Genomic DNA, 17,545 nt, shown 5'->3' on the forward strand with positions numbered 1-17,545 from the left:
CATTGACTGCCAGAAATGACTGGAAGAAACATGTCAAGGGGAGCCTGGCTGGCTCAGGCAGTAGAGCATGCATGTCGAGATCTCAGGGTTATAAGTCTGAGCCCCACTTTGGATGTAGAGATTACTTAAAAATAAAATCTTAAAAAAAAAAAAAAGGAGGAAATGTATCCACAGACCACAGCACAAGAGTACTTTAAGAATTGTACAAATTGGGATCCCTGGATGGCTCAGCAGTTTAGCGCCTGCTTTCTGCCCAGGGTGTGATCCTGGAGTCCTGGGATTGAGTCCCACATCGGGCTCCCTGCATGGAGCCTGCTTCTCCCTCTGCCTGTGTCTCTGCCTCTGTGTGTGTGTGTGTGTGTGTCTCTCATGAATAAATAAATAAAATCTTAAAAAAAAAAAAAAAAGAATTGGACAAATTAAGAGATGTAGCATGCACCTTGTCCTGGAAACATACAGTCCCTACTCCTGACAGCAGACATAGGGGAATCAGCAAGCCTAAGCAGTCTTACTGCATGAGAACAAGAAATGAGGAAGGGGTGAGGAAGAAGGCTCTGCCAATGTGACTAAGAAATGGAGTCAGGACGAGTGATTAAGGAAAAATATGTAAAGCCTTTATTTATCTTTTTACTTATTTTTAAAGATTTTATTTATTCATTTGAGAGAGATTGAGCATATGTGGGGAGGAGGAGCGAAGGGAGAGGGAGCAGGAAACATGACACAGGGCTCCATCCCGGGACCCTGAGATCATGACCTGAGCCAAAGGCAGACACTTAACCCACTGAGCCACCCAGACACCCAGTAAAGCCTTTAAATGAGCAACAGAGTGGAACCTGAAGTGTAGGTGTTTCTAGACTTCAAGGTGGTAGAGGCAGCAGCCTCTACATGGATCAAGAAACCAGTCCCCTTCCACCAGATATATACAAATCTGTCCACCAAGATTCAAGATGCCAGATAACATATTCTATATCCAAACCCAGTGGTATCTCTGGTGTGGCCTCAAGCAAGGGAAGTGGCCTGTTTAGAAGATGTCACTGAGTCCCTTCATTCAGGAAATCAATAGTCCTCAGAGTCTCAGGAATAGTGACTCCCCCCCTAGTCTGTGATGCTCCAAATATCTTTTTGCTTAGAATTGCTTTCTGGTATGTTTCTTCTAACATATGATAAAAAATGGTACTCGGATAACTTTTAGGTTAGCTCATTTCTTCTCGCTCTGTGTGAGTGTGACAGGCTGGCCATTCCCCTCTCTTTCACTACTGCTTTCCCATCAGAGAAAAGGAAGGAAATGTCCCCGAATCATCAAGTTTGGCTATATAGAAGAGTCTCCAGCCAATTTTTTTGTTGAGATTAGATACCGAAACCAAAATGTTTCACAGTTATGTGTACTTTTAATTGAGTTTCATTTCTCATTACCTCATGGCTACCACCAAAGTCCAGCAAGTACTATATATCACATTTAGTTTTACCATTGTATTGAGTAGGCATGACCTTACCCTTTGGAGAAAAAGGACACAGTCACTGCAGGAGCTAAGAGTATGGTTTCTTTCCGGGAAAAATAAGGCTCAAATCATTTTAAAGCTCCTTCGGTGAGCTTGAATTTAGTCCTGATGATTGTTTTCCTCTCCCAATTAAGCAAATTATAAGTATCCTTAGTCCTCAACAGTATCTCCAGTGGAGCTTCATGCCCTTTCCATGCACCATGCTTCTGCATTTTTGCTGTCTCATTAAGTCTCATTGGTACAGTCTACTTGGAAATCTTTTATAATTTACGAATCATGCTACTGCCAGAAAGAAGGAGAGGGAGGAGGAGGTAAAGGGGGAGAAGGAGGAGGAGAAGAAGAAAAACAGCAATAAAATGATTTGCTTTTTTCATGGCCAACAAAATTAAAATCAATTACAGTAATGTGAAGTAAAATCCAGATTTAATAAAGGCATTGGGTTGTACCATGTAGCGTGTGGTTCTAAAGACTTGTTTGTTTCAAGAAGATGACAGATGGGAATAATTTTAGTCATTTTGTAGTTTCATATTCTAACACTTAAAGTTGTAGATTGGACCACTGCTTGACAAAGTGTAATTTCTATGTTTATAGTACAGAATAGTTGCTCTCTCTTCTTCCCACTTAGTTAGGCAGGAAATACTTTCCCATAAGTGAGCCCATGTATTGCATTGACCATTGACCATCAGTCCCTGTTTCCTGCCTCCCAATAAAATGAGATTGCAGGTCTCATTCACTCTGTTGGCAGATAAAGTGGAGCCAGGTTACTAAGGGAATTGAATGATCCTGCTATTTTGACCATGGCTTTCCTCTCTCACATTCTCTTCCCATTCAACCTGTTTTGGTAACATTGCCATTCTGAAAGGAGCAGAGACAATAAAACATTCCAAGGCAGGTCCCCCTCATATGTGAACTTGAGCTTTCCATCTGTGTTTTTGTCTCACCTCTTTCTGTCAGTGACCCTCTCTGACTCTGCTCCACCTCTTGGACCCAGCTTACAGTAAAATCATCCCCAAGTCCTCAGAGGGTATAATGTAATTACAAAGGGAAGGGATGAGAGAAATGTTAAAGGCTGAAAAATCTTAATTCAAAATCTAGTGGAAGCTGAGAGCTCGAGATGCTATAATGAGAAATTAATGAACTGTTGTCCAGCAAAATACAGGATGCGCTCAAGACAAAGAATAGAATCTGAGCAGTAAAGACTCCAAAGTATTCAAGCATCCTATTAAGAAATGTAAAGGAAATGACCCACACCAATAAAAGAAACAAACAACATAAAAACAGAAATAGAATATAGCCACAAATAAAGACTTTATTTTCCAAAGTAATGAGGCAGCTGATACTAAAATAGAACAGCAGGTTAGAAGAAATGAAGCAGAATAAGTCTTAAAATAGATGATGATTCAAATTCTGAGGGGAAATATGCATTCATTCTTTGAACAAAAATTTATTGAGCAGCTATTGTATCTAAGGTGCTGCTCTAGGTGCTAGGGGACTCTAATGTTCAAGGCTGAAGAGATCCCTGTTATAATTGTGGAGTATATAATGAAGTACAGAGAAATAGTAAAAAAAAAAAAAAAAAAAAAAGGAAAGAAACAAAAGAAAAAAGTCAGATGTTGTATCAAAATCCCAAATACTAATAAATGCAATGTCAGTAATCTCACAATTAAAATAGAATGGGTTATATAGTAGATAGCGACTGAGTGGCCACCCTAGAAGGGATGGTCAAAGCTCTGTGAGGAGATAGCATTGAATCCAAGATTTGAATGACAAGAAGGGAACAACCTCCTAAAGACTGGTGTCTGATGCAAAGGAATCCAAGACTAGAACAAACTTATGCTGTTTGAAGAATATAAACATAACCACCTTCTGGAATCTGTAACTGGGGTCATCTACACCGTCTATCATTCTGTCTCCATGTCTTCAGATGCCCAACAGTGAGTAGGGCACCATATTAATCACCCTTTGTCAAAGTAGATGTCAGCCGAGGGCTAGGATGATAGGAGTAACAGTGGCTTCTACTTTCTGTGTACTTTTTACTACCAGGTGCTTTCTACTCACTATCTCATTTTATCCTTAACCATTATTTTCCCCAAAGCTGAAAGAGACAACTTGTCCAAGGTCACATAGCACATTAATCCCCCTGCAAAATTCTGATTATTCCACCACACCAGACCATTTCCCACTAAGCTACATTGGAAAAGGACATATCAAACGGAGAAATAAAAAATAGTAGTGTGACTGGCTGAAATTTTTCTACAGATTTGACTTATTTGATGATTAGCGTGCACATTTCAGATTACCACATTTAATGGCTAAAATCCATGATGTATTTGATTTCGTACCAAAATAACACAAAGCTAGAGAGCTACTTCTAAGATGGAAGGGAGACTTAACTCCATAGATCATTTAATGATTATAAAATATTTTACTTTGGGTGAAGAATTATGACAAAGAAATGAGTATATTTAGTAAAATGAAATAAAATGTAGCATTTGTGTGGTCCAAAGGGGGCCTGATTCAGCCATGATATCCATCATGGGAAAGTTGGAATTAATTAATTGTACAGTACGTATACGCTGTACATTGTTTTGCCCTACTTTAGGGGCCAGAAAATGAGCAGCAAAATTCTCATAGAGACCTCCTCCAAATGCATCTCCTTATCTGCTCTTGTCTCTTGCTGCAGGGGGCCCCTTGTGCATCTGCTTTCTCACACATGGAGCCCCCAAAATGACAGCCACTCTGGGGGCAGGGATGGGACTACAGTATCACAAGGAACACACAGAAGGGGGAAGGAGGATAGTTCTGTATCTCTTCTGAACTGGAAAATGTTTATTTTCCAAGTGTATGGGTAAAATGGAGCTCTGTTGATAACATTTTTATTTTCCACTATGTGTTTTTCGGCACTCTGAATATCTTCCTATCCCATTAGAGAAAAACCTTTGAAACTTGTTTTTAATACAGGTAAGCAACTAAATGAATTAACATAATTTATTTCTATGTAAATGACATGCTTTTTTAGAAACACAAGAGTAAAGTGGATTACCTCACAAACAGCCTCCAATGCCTCAGGTTTTTCTTTTTGTTTCCTGCAGCACATCTACCAGTTATAGAAATGCTTACCAGAGAGAAGAACTATCTAGATAAGGTTCCATACATGCATCTCATGTAAACTGTGTTCATCTTGCTCACAGTCCGAATGATGCTGTCGTGAAAGCCTTCCCTGGGGTAGCAGATAACGTGTCAAGAATACAAAGAACATAGGAAATTTGCCCCTATTATCAAGGAAATGATAGTGCAGTGGTATAATATTAGCTCAGAGAAGATTGGTTTGTTTAGTTTTGATTCCTAGGGAAATTTACGCAAATGGTTAAAATTGACATTGCTAGACACCAGAGGCCAAACTCAGGCCCTCCAAAGAGACACTGTCTATAGCAGTGCCACTGGTAGACTGATGATGGGCAGGAAAGCAAGAAAGAAAGGAAGGGAGAAAGGGAAAAGGAATAGAGGAAAATGTGGATAGAGAAGAAAAAGGGTGGGAGAAACAAGAAATCGGGAGAAGGAAAGTCAAAGTAGAGTGTGATAAAGAACCTCCCACTGTAAATAGAGGACCCCGGCTCCATCTGCCAGGGTCAGTGCCTAGGACTTCTGAGGTGATGGGTGCTCTGTGGAATTCTTGAGGCTGCCCACCCCCCTCACCCCGCATCAGATGTGTTTTTATTTCTCCCAAACAACTGGCCATTTCTCACGAATATAAGAATAACCAGCTTTGCGAACTGGTATGTGCTTCATGGTTGGTTTCCCTTAACTTTTCCTCAAACATGCCTATTATATTATCCATAAACAAGCTAAAAATACATGGAAATCCCAAAGGAGCTGAAGGCAAAAAGCTTTGCAAGGCCTTGAGGAAAGTGGCCAACTTTTTGATGTCCTAGTTCTTAAAAGTGATGAAGCCAGCTTAGTATGATTTCAAGGTACTCTACGGACTCTCTTCCCTACCTCCATCCCTTCCTTGAGCAAATATTTGTTCACTGAGGCCTGAAATTGATTTTTTAGGGGACAGAGTTTTTCATTTCATAATCAGAAATGATTTTAAATGCATATTCACTCTCTTGGGTAAAGTAAAACATTGACTTGAAGTTATCACTTGCAGGTTGGTTGATCCCTTTCCTGAGAGCAGGGCAGAAGGCCCACCTGATGGTAGAGAACTGGTACTCCATTCTAAGGACACCTGGTCAAAGCGGGGAAGCTAGGGATAAAGAACTCAGATTGGCCACTGTCCAGGTTTGTGGAGCACTCCTCCGCTGACTTGTTAATGTAGCTCAGAAGAAGGTCTATGAGCTGACCCTAATTTTTCCAGCCTCATGTTTCACCAGCAACCCCCACCTCACTTGCCCCCCCACACCTTGCCCTTCCACTCTCCAGGCATCTTGAACTACTTATAGGTACCTGAACTTGCACATTCTTTTCGGTTGCTCCTTTTCTGTGGAACATATTACCCATCTCACATCCATCCCTTTCATCTGGGTCATCTGGGTCATAACTGAGATGTGATTTACTACAGGAAACTTTTCCTGGCCCTCCAAGGCTGGGTTGATACACATCCCATACGTCCCCGAAGCATTTTCACAGCACAGATTTTAGCACCTTTTACATTGAGGGGTAGTTCCCTGGTTTCTTGTCTGTTGTCCTCTCAGATTTGATCTCCTTAAGTGTGTTCACCTCTGTATCCTCAGAATTTAGTATAGTGCCTAGCGCAAAGTTTCGATTAATAACTACTGAACGAATGAATCAACTGCTTTCATTCTGCATCTGTCACCAAAAGAGGAGGAGTGTAATTGGTGGAAAAGCTTGTGCAGAGATGTGACACTGAACTCATACATATATTTTCCCTGGTACTGAACATCCATTGAAATAGCAGAAGAAGATATAATGAAAAAAATAAATCCATATTAGTTCTTATATTTGTCAGGGTAGAGTATCTGTTACATGAAACAACACCAAACCTTGATGGATTGAACCATAAGAGTTCGTTATTTATCCACATCATACAATGCCAGAGCTGGGGTGGGTGAGCAGTGTTGCTCTTTCCATTATCTGCATCCATTCAATAGTCAGGATGAGAAAAGAAAGCAAAGGGAATCACATGGGAGGATTTTTAGGAGCCAATTTGGAAGAGGCATACATCACTCCTACTTGCAATCCATTGGCAGTAGCTCTGTCACGTGGCCCCTCCTAATTATAAGAGGAAAAGAAGAAAGGGGTCAGCGCAGTCTTCTATGCCCCCCACAAACAAGGAAGGATGCCTTCAACAAACCAGAAATCTCGAAGAATTTCTCAAAGCCACAAAGCTATTGGGATTGGATTGGTGGATATAAATGAAGAGAAGAAACCATAGCTGATGAGACACTCGAAAAGAAACAAAAGAAATTCAAGCAGGAGAAAATTACAGCAAAAGTAAAATCAATTCCAGAAATACTTTGAAGTTGGAATCAACAAATGCAAATCACAGGAAGGATTTCTAGAGCTGTTGTCAGGGAAATTAATGTTGGAAATTGCATTCAGAAAAAGCTGGGCTGCCCCACACTGAGCAACAGAGAACATCACTGCTCGCCCCAGGAGGACATCTGGTGTGATTGTCAGGACGGGGCAGCTAAGCAGAGCAGGGTGTGAAATAACTGCGCCTCCATAAAGACAGCCGTAGAAGAAAAAGAAAATGAGCACATTACTCCAGTGTTTTTGTCAGGCTAAACTGCTCAGTATAGCTCAGTGTAGTAGGAGTTTTAAATATGAAACTCTGAATAGACATGGGGCCCCAGAAAAACAGCCCAGGTCACTTATCACTGGAGATGAGTAGCACCCAGAAGACAAGCTTTGAAACACACATTTTGCCGCCACACATCCTGTCCCTTCTCCACAATAATCAGAAGGAGGACACTTTAATCAGAATGAGAAGCAAACAGAGATCCTCATAGATGAATCTAGATAGACATCCAGGGATGACAAATTAAAAAAGAAAAAAGGCAACACCCCAAAAGGGGATGCCAAACGCAACAAACAGCTAATATTTGAAGAACAAATATAAAGTAGAAACAGATGAAGAATTTGAAATATATGCGGTTGATATTCTCAGAGAAATTTAGGATTCTATCAAACCCATAAAACAATAATAGTCTGTAGCAAAAAGGAAACAGGGCAGCTGGGCTGCCTCAGCGGTTTGGCGCCGCCTTCAGCCCAGGGCGTGATCCTGGAGACCCGGGATTGAGTCTCACGTCAGGCTCCCTGCACGGAGCCTGCTTCTCCCTCTGCCTGTCTCTGTTTCTCATGAATAATTAAGATTTTAATTTAATCAAGATAATTACCTAATTTGTTGGGGGTAAAAATGTCATCAATCAAATAAAAACTAAATAGAGGGGTTCACTGGTGTTGGGAGATGTCCCACCAGTCTCTTGCATTTCTGTACATCTTGCACAGTGATGACTGCCCTTTGTTTTATACTGTCTTTTCAAGAATATTTACTTAGTGAATGCCATGGAAAAGAGAGAGTCTCTCTCCAGAGCAGGGCATACTGACTATTCAGTATAATGAAAATGTTTCCCTCGGGGGCAAAGGCAGACATGCTTAGAAAAGTCAGGATCCCTGAGCTCCAGGTTCCTCTGCTGTCACACAGCCCCTTGTTGTATAGGCAGTGATGTGGCCCTTTCTGTGTCTCCCTGTGGGACTTAGGACTCAAGAAACCACCATAAATGCTTATAGTCTGGCCACTGCTATTCTGTGAGTAATTAACCGGTTTTGTCTCTGACTTAGAAGTCTCAAGTCTTCTTCCAGGATCCATGAAACTGTGGCAGGCTAACTCACAGGTAGAGTAAAATCTCGGACCCTTCACAGTTCTCAACAAGTATTATAATGAATATACTGAGAGTGAACTATAAGATCAAGTCAAAGCATTCTCCCAGAATTCCACCCCCAAAATAAATGTGGGGTAAGTGGAGAAACATATAGGACGGTTCCACAGACTCCAATAAGAAATAGGAATTCTGAAAGAAAGAGAAGTAGATAATCAAGAAAAATAGAAAAACTTCTCCCAAACCTAAAAGAAAGAAATACTTAAATTGAAAATGCCATAACATCTCAGTGAATCACTCCACAGAGTACTTAGTGATTATGAAAGGAGAAGCGTACATCTGTAATGGCAGATCCCTTTCTCCCATTGGAATGAAAGCTTTGGGCAGAAAGCAAGCAATCAGTAATACTAAACTAACAATAATGGGACAAAGTGACTCATGTGCTTTCTTATGCCCTATGCTAAGAAGGAACCAATATCCCTTCTAGAATATGCTTGCCATAAAAGGTTTACTCTGAACCTAGACTGCAGATACAAGAAGACAAATCCAAACTGAAAGAGTATAAAACAACTAGCCTGAACTCTTCATTCAGAAATATTAATGACATAAAAGACAAAAAGGCAAGGGTGCTGTTCTAGATAAAAGGAGAATAAAGAAAAAGGATGACCAAATGCAGTGCACAATCTTTAACTGGAGACTTTGATTTAAGAAAAAGCTAGGAAAAAAAAAAACATGGTTGGAACAACTAGGGAAATGTGAATATAGACTATATATTCAATAATAGTATTATATCAAATAAATGATGGTATTATATCAAGTTGACTCATACTTAATCCAAGTTAAATATTTTTTTGGTGTGATTATTGTTCTGAGGTTATGTAGGAAAACATACTTGTTCTTTAGGAGATATATGCTGAAGTATTTAGAATAAAGTGCCATTAATGTCTGCAACTTACTCTTAAATAGATCATAAAAATTATATTTATATATATATAGTTTTATATAAAAATTACACATAATCCATATAATCTCTATATATGAAATTTATATACATACACATACCTATATAGAGCTACAGAGAGAGAAAGAAAAGAAAATATAGCTAAATGTTAACAGTTGGTAAAACCCAAATATCTGGGTATCCATTGTATTATTGCAGGTTTGCAGAAGGTTTGCAAATTCTCAAAATAATAAAGGTGAAATAATAGATTGTAGATGCCAGTCAAATGCCAGAAAAGATTAACACAAAGGGAAGCTATACCTACACATACTTAGGAGGCATCTCATAAATCAAAAATTTAAAGATAATACCATAAATTTTTTTCACAGAGCCATAAACAGTCTACATGCAAATCACTCTGTATATGGGTACTAAGATAAGGACATAGTATCTCCCAAGTTCTGAGAGAAATTTACTTTGAAGATAGAGTTCTATATCCAGCCAATTAAAATTTAAGTATGAGCACAGAGAGAGAAAGAGAGAGAGAAGAAGAAAAAGTATTTTCAGTTACATAAAGAGTAAGAAATTCTACATTCCACAGATATTCCTGAAATAATTAGTTGCAGATATGCTGCAACACAATGAAAACTGAATCCAGAAAAGCTGAAGATGTGGAACCCAAGAGATGGCATGCAAAGAAATCGGGAGCCATGAGCACATAGCATTAGAGATATGAAAGAGTTACAAGGAAAAAAAGACTCAAATTTATAAATTATTTAAAATGTATTTAGGTGACAAATGCATAAGCAAGATAATTTCTTCAAGAGATAAGTAAGTCCCGTGACGGCAATAATCAGACACTGTCCTGGGAAGGGACGCCCTGCATAAAATCACTGCTCTCCGTACATGAAAGCAATTACCTACATGCAGGGTGAACTCGACCCTGCAAATACTCTGGAACTGAAAACACTTTAAATTCATACTGATCCCTTCTGTCTTTTAAGATGTTTCAGCCAGAGAAGATATAGTATGACCAAGATTCTGCGGAGATTTTGTGAACTGATAGACAACACCAAACTGCAAGCCCAACATCCAAGGCTTTTTTTGTTGTTGTTGTTCATGTACATGAGCCAAGTTAGAACTAGCCACTGAAAAATAAGGAAAAGGAGGCTATGCCTTGGCATTACAAGTTCACAGGTGTGTTTCAGGAATATAGGAACAGTGATTTTACCTAGAAAAAGTTATAGAATGGTATTATAATATTTGTCTTATTAAGGAGAATTACTGCAGGGAGCAAGTTCAAACAAACTAATTGTAGATTGGATTCTATTTATGTCTTTTCATGTAAAAAGTATGTGTGTGTGTGTGTGTATGTGTGTGTAACATATGAGGGAGGTAGAGAGAGGACTCCAAGAAAGAGCATCACGCTCCCTTGTGTCCTCCCCTGTTCTCATTTGAATGACAGCTCTGACAGCAGGATAGGGGCTACGGTGGCTCCAAGCCAAGCAAAGCCCAAAGGCAGAGGATGGAGTCTGTTTCTGTATCTTCTTTCTCCCCCCTTTGCTGCCTAGAGCATACTGTGCTCCCGAATGCACTTCAACTCCCCAGGAGTACCGCGGGAGCATGTGTGCTTTCAGATGGCCCAATCCTTCAGAGTTTTGAGGAGCAGAGGGCTGTCTGGGGAGCCCCCCTTCTGCTTCTCTCGCAGACCTTGGCCCCCCTGCAGAACTGTATCCTAAGGCTGACCCGGCTCAGCGGGGGTGGGAGGTGGGGGGTGGTGGCAGATGGACTGTATTTGGTACACTCTCCCAGGAAGCCAGTGCAAATGCTTTTAGGAGGTCAGTGCCCTCCGACTGCGAAATGATAATATGCTAAATTACGTGCGTAATTAAATTTCACCCCAACAGCATACCATAAAATTGGAAAAGCCATTCCATCACCCAGGATCAATGTGCATAAAGTACACACAAAAGGACCAAAAGTTCTCATCAGTAAACTTGTGTTTGTGCTTTGGCTGAATAGTCAGAGGTCCATTTCTACTATAGGTTGATGAATGGTGCACAGTTAATTACCACTTAATTATTTGTCTCTTTTTCCTTGTGTTGCTGCCATATAGGTTAGAAGTGACAGGGATGAGATTTTATTTTTTTTTATTTTTTTAGGGATGAGATTTTTGTTAATCTCCCCCAGTCGAGCATCCAAGGGATATTCTTCCTATTAGATTTTACCATCCTATTCACAAGTGTTTTTGTTTTATTTCTTGTTTATATATTTTTTATTTTTTTAAAAGATTTTATTTATTTACTTGAGAGCAGAGAGAGGGAGAACACGAGTGGGGGGAGGAGGAGAGGGATAGGGAGAAGCAAACTTCTTGCTATTGTGGGGCTCGATCCTAGACCTTGAGATCATGACCTGAGCCAAAGGCAGATGCTTAATCGACTGAGCTACCCAGGTGCCCCTATGTTGTTTTTTTTAACCATGCAAAACACACATCAGGTTTAGAGAAACTGAGCTAAGAGGTAACCTGGTATAGCTGCTATCTCATGAATATTCAATGATATTGTGCTATAACAAATTCTTAACAACTAGTCTAGAGGTACATCAATGTACTACAAATAACACTGGGTAAAAAAGTAAAAGAAACAATCTAGCACCAAGCCCAGGATCTGATACTTAGCTGACAGTTGAGAAATATTTGTAAGTGAATAAATGAATAAGTCAGTGAATAAACAACTGATAAAACTCAGTTCTCCAGCTTCACAGGCCATTCCCATGATATGAGGACACACCATTGCAGATGACAAACGGTCAGGGCAGAATGACAGATGTTAACAGTGGGTATCTGGGCCATAGACTACTCTCCCATTTAATTTTTTGTGAGTTCATTGCTGAACCAATTTGAAGCTTTGTTTCTAGGAAGTGTTGATCTATTCCCTTGAGATTAGTAATGGTAAATACAAGTCTTAGTGGACTGGCAGTGCATTGCTGTGGATGGCTACCTAGTAAGCACATGGCACTTTAGGTGATAGCACTTTATGGTCTCAGCAGAGCAAGTCTGGACCTTGAGGCTGAACTATTTCCTCATAAAAGCATAAACTGAAGGAGGTTGGAAAGCCAAGGAAATGGAAGGCAAGTCCACAATCTCTCCTGTTTGCTATATACCAAGATACTACTACTATCCACATACACAGTCCCAAAATTTATATTTGTTTAAGGGATATGAATCTAAGATAGCTAGTGTCAGAGTCAGAGAGAAGGGCAGGAGCACCCATTCTTCCTGCTGGTCGTCACTTGCTCCTGGTCCTCTTAGTTGCCTCTGAATCAAAGAACCAAAAAGCAGCCTGATTTTACAAGCTGAACCACCCCCCCAAGCTAACCTGATCTACCTCACTAGGAATGGATAACAGAGCACCAAGTACTCCATCAAAGACTAAGCCCTTACTTTTAGCTTGATCTTAAGGTTCCATTGACCTCCAACTATCTTTCCCAGAATGTTGCGAAACATGCTACACACACACACACACACACACACACACACACACGTACATATATTTATATAGCTAGAGATAGAATAACATATTCATGTTATTCAGAAACAACTGAATTAATATTGTATCTAATAGTCAGAAATTTATTAGGGTTAATGGAGCCTATAACTCAAAGCGCGGACAATCCTTGCAATGATATCTTGGCTATAGAACTTGAATTTATGATTTCTTGTCCTTTTCTCTTTACCAACACCCCCTCTCACCGCCCCCAACTCAGGAAAGGAGCCTGGCGGGGGAACCAAGAGTTTGGATTGCAAAATTGAGGAGAGTACCGAAACACCTGCTCTAGAGGACTCCTCATCATCCCCTGTAGATATTCAGCAACATTCCTGGCAGGTTTCCACAGACATTGAGAACACTGAAAGGTAAGTGGGAAGTTACCCTAAATAGGCTGCCAGTATTCCTCCAGTTAGTACTCTTAGGGGCTGTGAAAGTTGAGATTTTTCTCTTTCAGATTCAGCTTTTGTCTTCAAGATTCAGGTTTCAGAAATCTCAGAAAACTGAGGTAACAGAAGGTAGAGAGTCCGAATCCTACAGTAGAATGATAGCAGAATTTCCCGCAGTCACAGGCTCCCAGGCCTCTTTTTATCCTATACTACCACACTGTGTCTCCATGGAAATGAAAACAGTGTGCTTCCTTGGGAAGGAAGACCGTTGAATCTAGATACCATCACAGCTCACCCCCTGGGCCGGGTACCAAAATTTCCATTTATCTAAAGAAGAGGAATCCACGATCATGCAAAGATGCTGAAAGTAGCTTCCTGGATTTCAGGTGTAGGGAATGGCCTGCTGAACTGCTAGTCAGGAACTAAGCATTCTGTCCATTTGACAGACAGCTGTTCCTAGAGCTCCCTTCTCAAACTTTCCCAGAATGTAGCTGATGGCTGCTTAGTGGTCAAAGTGAGCTAATGCATTTGTCTTAACAAGCAGTAGAGGGAGTTTCCTTCTTAAGAAGAAAAGATTCTACAGTGATTAAATTTCATTTGGGGAAAGGAAGCAATAATAATATAATAGTAAGTGCCATGGCTCATCTAGATGCTAAAAATGCCATTCTGTGAGGCTGGAGGATGAGGCCCTTGTTTATTGGCCTCCACAGTGATATCATGTCCTTTGCTACTAATGTCCCCAGAGCTGACACAAAGCAGTTGAATGAATACTGGGCAATTCCACTGAGGGCTTTGTGTGGAGTTGAATCATTGACAAGATAATGAACATTTTATTTTTTTTTATTTTTAGAAATGTAACACACAATGGCATTTATAGCCATTGTGGTTCTACTTTCATATTGTAATATAATTCTAAAGCTAATTACTGAATTTCTGTGTTTATAGAAAATTGAACCATGTGGTAATTATGTGCTATTAATAAAACTTGGATTTTGTATAAGCTTGGAAATCTAACAATTCAAACAATAAAGCTGTTTGGCACGGTCTGATACAGCTATAGACAAATGGTGAGGGAATGATTTATCTTAATTTATGAAATAGAAAATGCTTTGCTCCATTCCCAGGAAGAAATATCTGCCAGAGTGCCATGATCAGGGCATAATCCATCAGAAAAGACATTTTCCCTTACAGAAACCTTGCACAGCAACTACCTAAGTCTTCTGAGTTTATAAGAAAGCCAGCTATGGCTGGGAATAAAAATAAGAGAGAGTGCAGTTGGGTTCAAGATAGTGGCATAAAAAGATGTGAACTTACTCTGTCCTATGGATCCAACAAATACACAATTATAACTTCCTCTGAAAAAGACCAAAAAATTGGATGCATGGAGCCTCCACAACAAAGGACAAGAAATACAGCACTGAAATGGGTACAAGAGGCAAAGACACTGCCTTGCCAAAAAAGACTACACCATAAGTGCTGTGACCCATAATCAGGAGGGACCTCAAAAAGTATATAACTTTTCCTAAGAAGTGGGGGGGCCTGTGCTCCACATCAGGCTTCTAACCTTTAGGCCCTGCATGAGAGATACAAGTCCCCTAAATGCCAGGCTTTAAAAGCCAATGAAGAGTACATCCAGGATAACTATAAAACTCAAGAGACTAGAGAACCCACTCTTATGGACTCATGCACAGATTCACTTGCCCTGGGACCCAGCACAAAAACACTAATTTGAAAAGTGCCTAGATCATAAATGAAGGAAACCAATCTACTAATCCTAAAGCACCTGACAGAGAGACAGGAAAATGTTGGGACTTTATCCAGAGACAGAGACATTGGTGGCCACTATATATGTGACCTCTTCCTACCCTGCTAAGTTTAGTGTCAGTGGGCACCATTTTGGAACTATCTCTCTAACCTGTTAGAGCTGGCAGGCATGCCCAGGTGAAAATCCCACTCACCATCAGAGCAAAAGCACATGTCACAGCCAGGCCAAGAGCCAATCCCACCCACCCCCATACCACAGATATAACCCTGGTACAGCATATGGGTATGTGCAGCCCATCAGAGAATAATCCTTGAGTACCTAGTTCTGGTGATCAGAGGGGATTGCATATCTGGGCTCCACATGACCTCTCCTGCCCAAAGACATTCTTCAAGGCTGGAAGAGGTAGTTGATTTGACTATTACATACAAACAAACACAGAGAATAAGACCAAATGTTTCAACAAAACATTATGTTTCAAACAAACAAACAATAATAATAACAACAACAACAAAAAGACAAAACAGCAGAAAAAAATATTGATGAAAAAGACATAAGCAGCCCACCTGATAAGGAGTTTAAAGTCATGGTCATAAAGATGCTCAATGAACTCAGAAGAATGGATGAACATGGAGATCCTCAACAAAGAGATAGAAAATATAAGAAAGTTCCATAGAGTAGTTACAGAGCTGAAGAATACCATAACTGATCTAAAAAGCATAAAAGTATACTAAAGGGGTTCAAGAGCAGACTGGATAAAGCCAAAAATCTCATCAACAAGCTAGAAGAGAAAGCAACAGAAGTCATCTGGGCAGGAGAACACAAAGTAAAAAGAATTGTAAAAACTGAAGATAATTTAAGGGACCTCTGAGATATCAAGTGGAATAATGCTTATATAATAGAGGCTCCAGAAAGAGAAGAGAGAAAAAAAAAGGCCAGAAAACTTATAGAAAGAAACCAGAAACTTGAAGAGATAATAGTTGAAAACTTTTCTAATCTGGGCAAGGAATCTAGATTTAAGAAATAGAGAGTCCTGAATAAAAAGAACTCAAAGAGATCCACAAGACATATTATAATTAAAATGGTAATTATAATTATAATTAAAATGGTAAATTATAATTAAAATGGTAAAAGTTAAAGATAAGAGAGAATCTTAAAAACAGCACAAGAAACCCCATAAGTATGCCAGCAGATTTGTCAGCAGAAACCTTGCAAGCCAGGAGAGAGTAGCTGAAAGGAAAGTGCTGAAAGGAAGAAAACTCACCAAGAATTCTCAGCAAGTTGGGGCACCTGGGTGGCTCAGTCAGTTAAACCTTGGCCTTCGGCTCAGGTCATGATCCCAGCATCCTGGGATCAAGCACCATATCGGGCTCCCTGCTCAGCCAGGAGCCTGCTTCTCCCTTTCCCTCTGCTGCTCCCTCTGCTTGTGGTCTCTGGGTCATTCTCTCTCTCTTTGTCAAATAAATAAATAAAGTCTTAAAAAAAAAAGAATTCTCAGCAAGTTATCAAAGTTATCATTCAAAGTTGAGGGAGAGGTCTCCTGAGTGGCTCAGTCTGTTGAGTGTCTGATGCTTGATCTCAGGTCAGGTGACCTTGGGGTCACAGGTTCAGACCTCACAGTGGGCTCTGTGCCCAGCATGGAGCCCACTTAAAAAAAAAAATTTGAAGGAGAGATTCAGAGTTTTCCAGACAAGCAAGGGGTACCTGGGTGGCTCAGCTGGTGAAGCATCTGCCTTCAGCTCAGGTCATGATCTCAGGGTCCTAGGATTGAGCCCCGAATTGGGCTCCCTGCTCGATGGGGAGCCTGCTTCTCTTTCACCTTCTGCCTCTCCCCCTGCTCGTGCTTTCTCTCTCAAATAAGTAAATTAAATATTTTTAATAAAATAGTTTTTAAAAAAGAGTTTTCCAGATAAGCAAGAGCTATAAGGAGCTCATCACCACTAACCCAGAATCACAGTAAGTGTTAAAGGAACTTTTCTAAACTGAAAAGAAATAACACTAATTAATAACAAAGAAATATATACAAAATCCTACCAGAAAAGGTAAATATGTAGTGAAAGTAGTGAATCAGTCACTTTCTAAGCAACTATGAAGGTTAAAAGACAAAAATAGTACAGCTAACTGAAGCTACAAGACTTAAAGTGTAATTAAATTAAAAGATGTAGCGGCAGCCCAGTGGCTCAGTGGTTTAGCACTGCTTTCAGCCCAGGGCCTGATCTTGGAGACTCAGGATCAAGTCCCAGGTCAGGCTCCCTGCATGGAGCCTGCTTCTCCCTCCGCCTGTCTCTGTCTCTGTCTCTGTCTCTCTCTCTCCTCTCTGTGTGTCTCATGAATAAGTAAATAAAATCTTTAAAAATTAATTAATGAATTAAAAGATGTAAAATGGGATATCAAAAATATAAAATAGCAGGAGGTAGAAGAAATGTAAAGTTTTGGAATGTTGCTAGTAATTCAAAATAGGCCATTTTATACATAGGAACTTATTTGTGAACTTTATGGTAAGCCACAAAGCAAAAACTTACCATAAAAACACAAAAGAAAATGAGAAAATCTAAACAAAACACTAAA

The 17,545-nt window shown here is 40.0% G+C and overlaps 1 protein-coding gene across 3 annotated transcripts in view; it reads left to right on the top strand.

Moving 5' to 3' along the window:
* The window catches only part of RGS7BP (regulator of G protein signaling 7 binding protein), a 102,798-nt gene that overhangs the window by 65,329 nt on the left and 19,924 nt on the right, over nt 1-17,545 (top strand). For all 3 annotated transcript variants that reach the window (XM_026019304.2, XM_026019322.2, XM_026019314.2), the window contains exon 4: nt 13,047-13,194. In XM_026019304.2, the coding sequence (XP_025875089.1) occupies nt 13,047-13,194 (148 nt within the window). The remainder of the gene's footprint in view (nt 1-13,046; nt 13,195-17,545) is intronic.

This window comes from Vulpes vulpes, chromosome 2, assembly GCF_048418805.1.
Source record: "Vulpes vulpes isolate BD-2025 chromosome 2, VulVul3, whole genome shotgun sequence".
NCBI lineage: Eukaryota > Metazoa > Chordata > Mammalia > Carnivora > Canidae > Vulpes > Vulpes vulpes.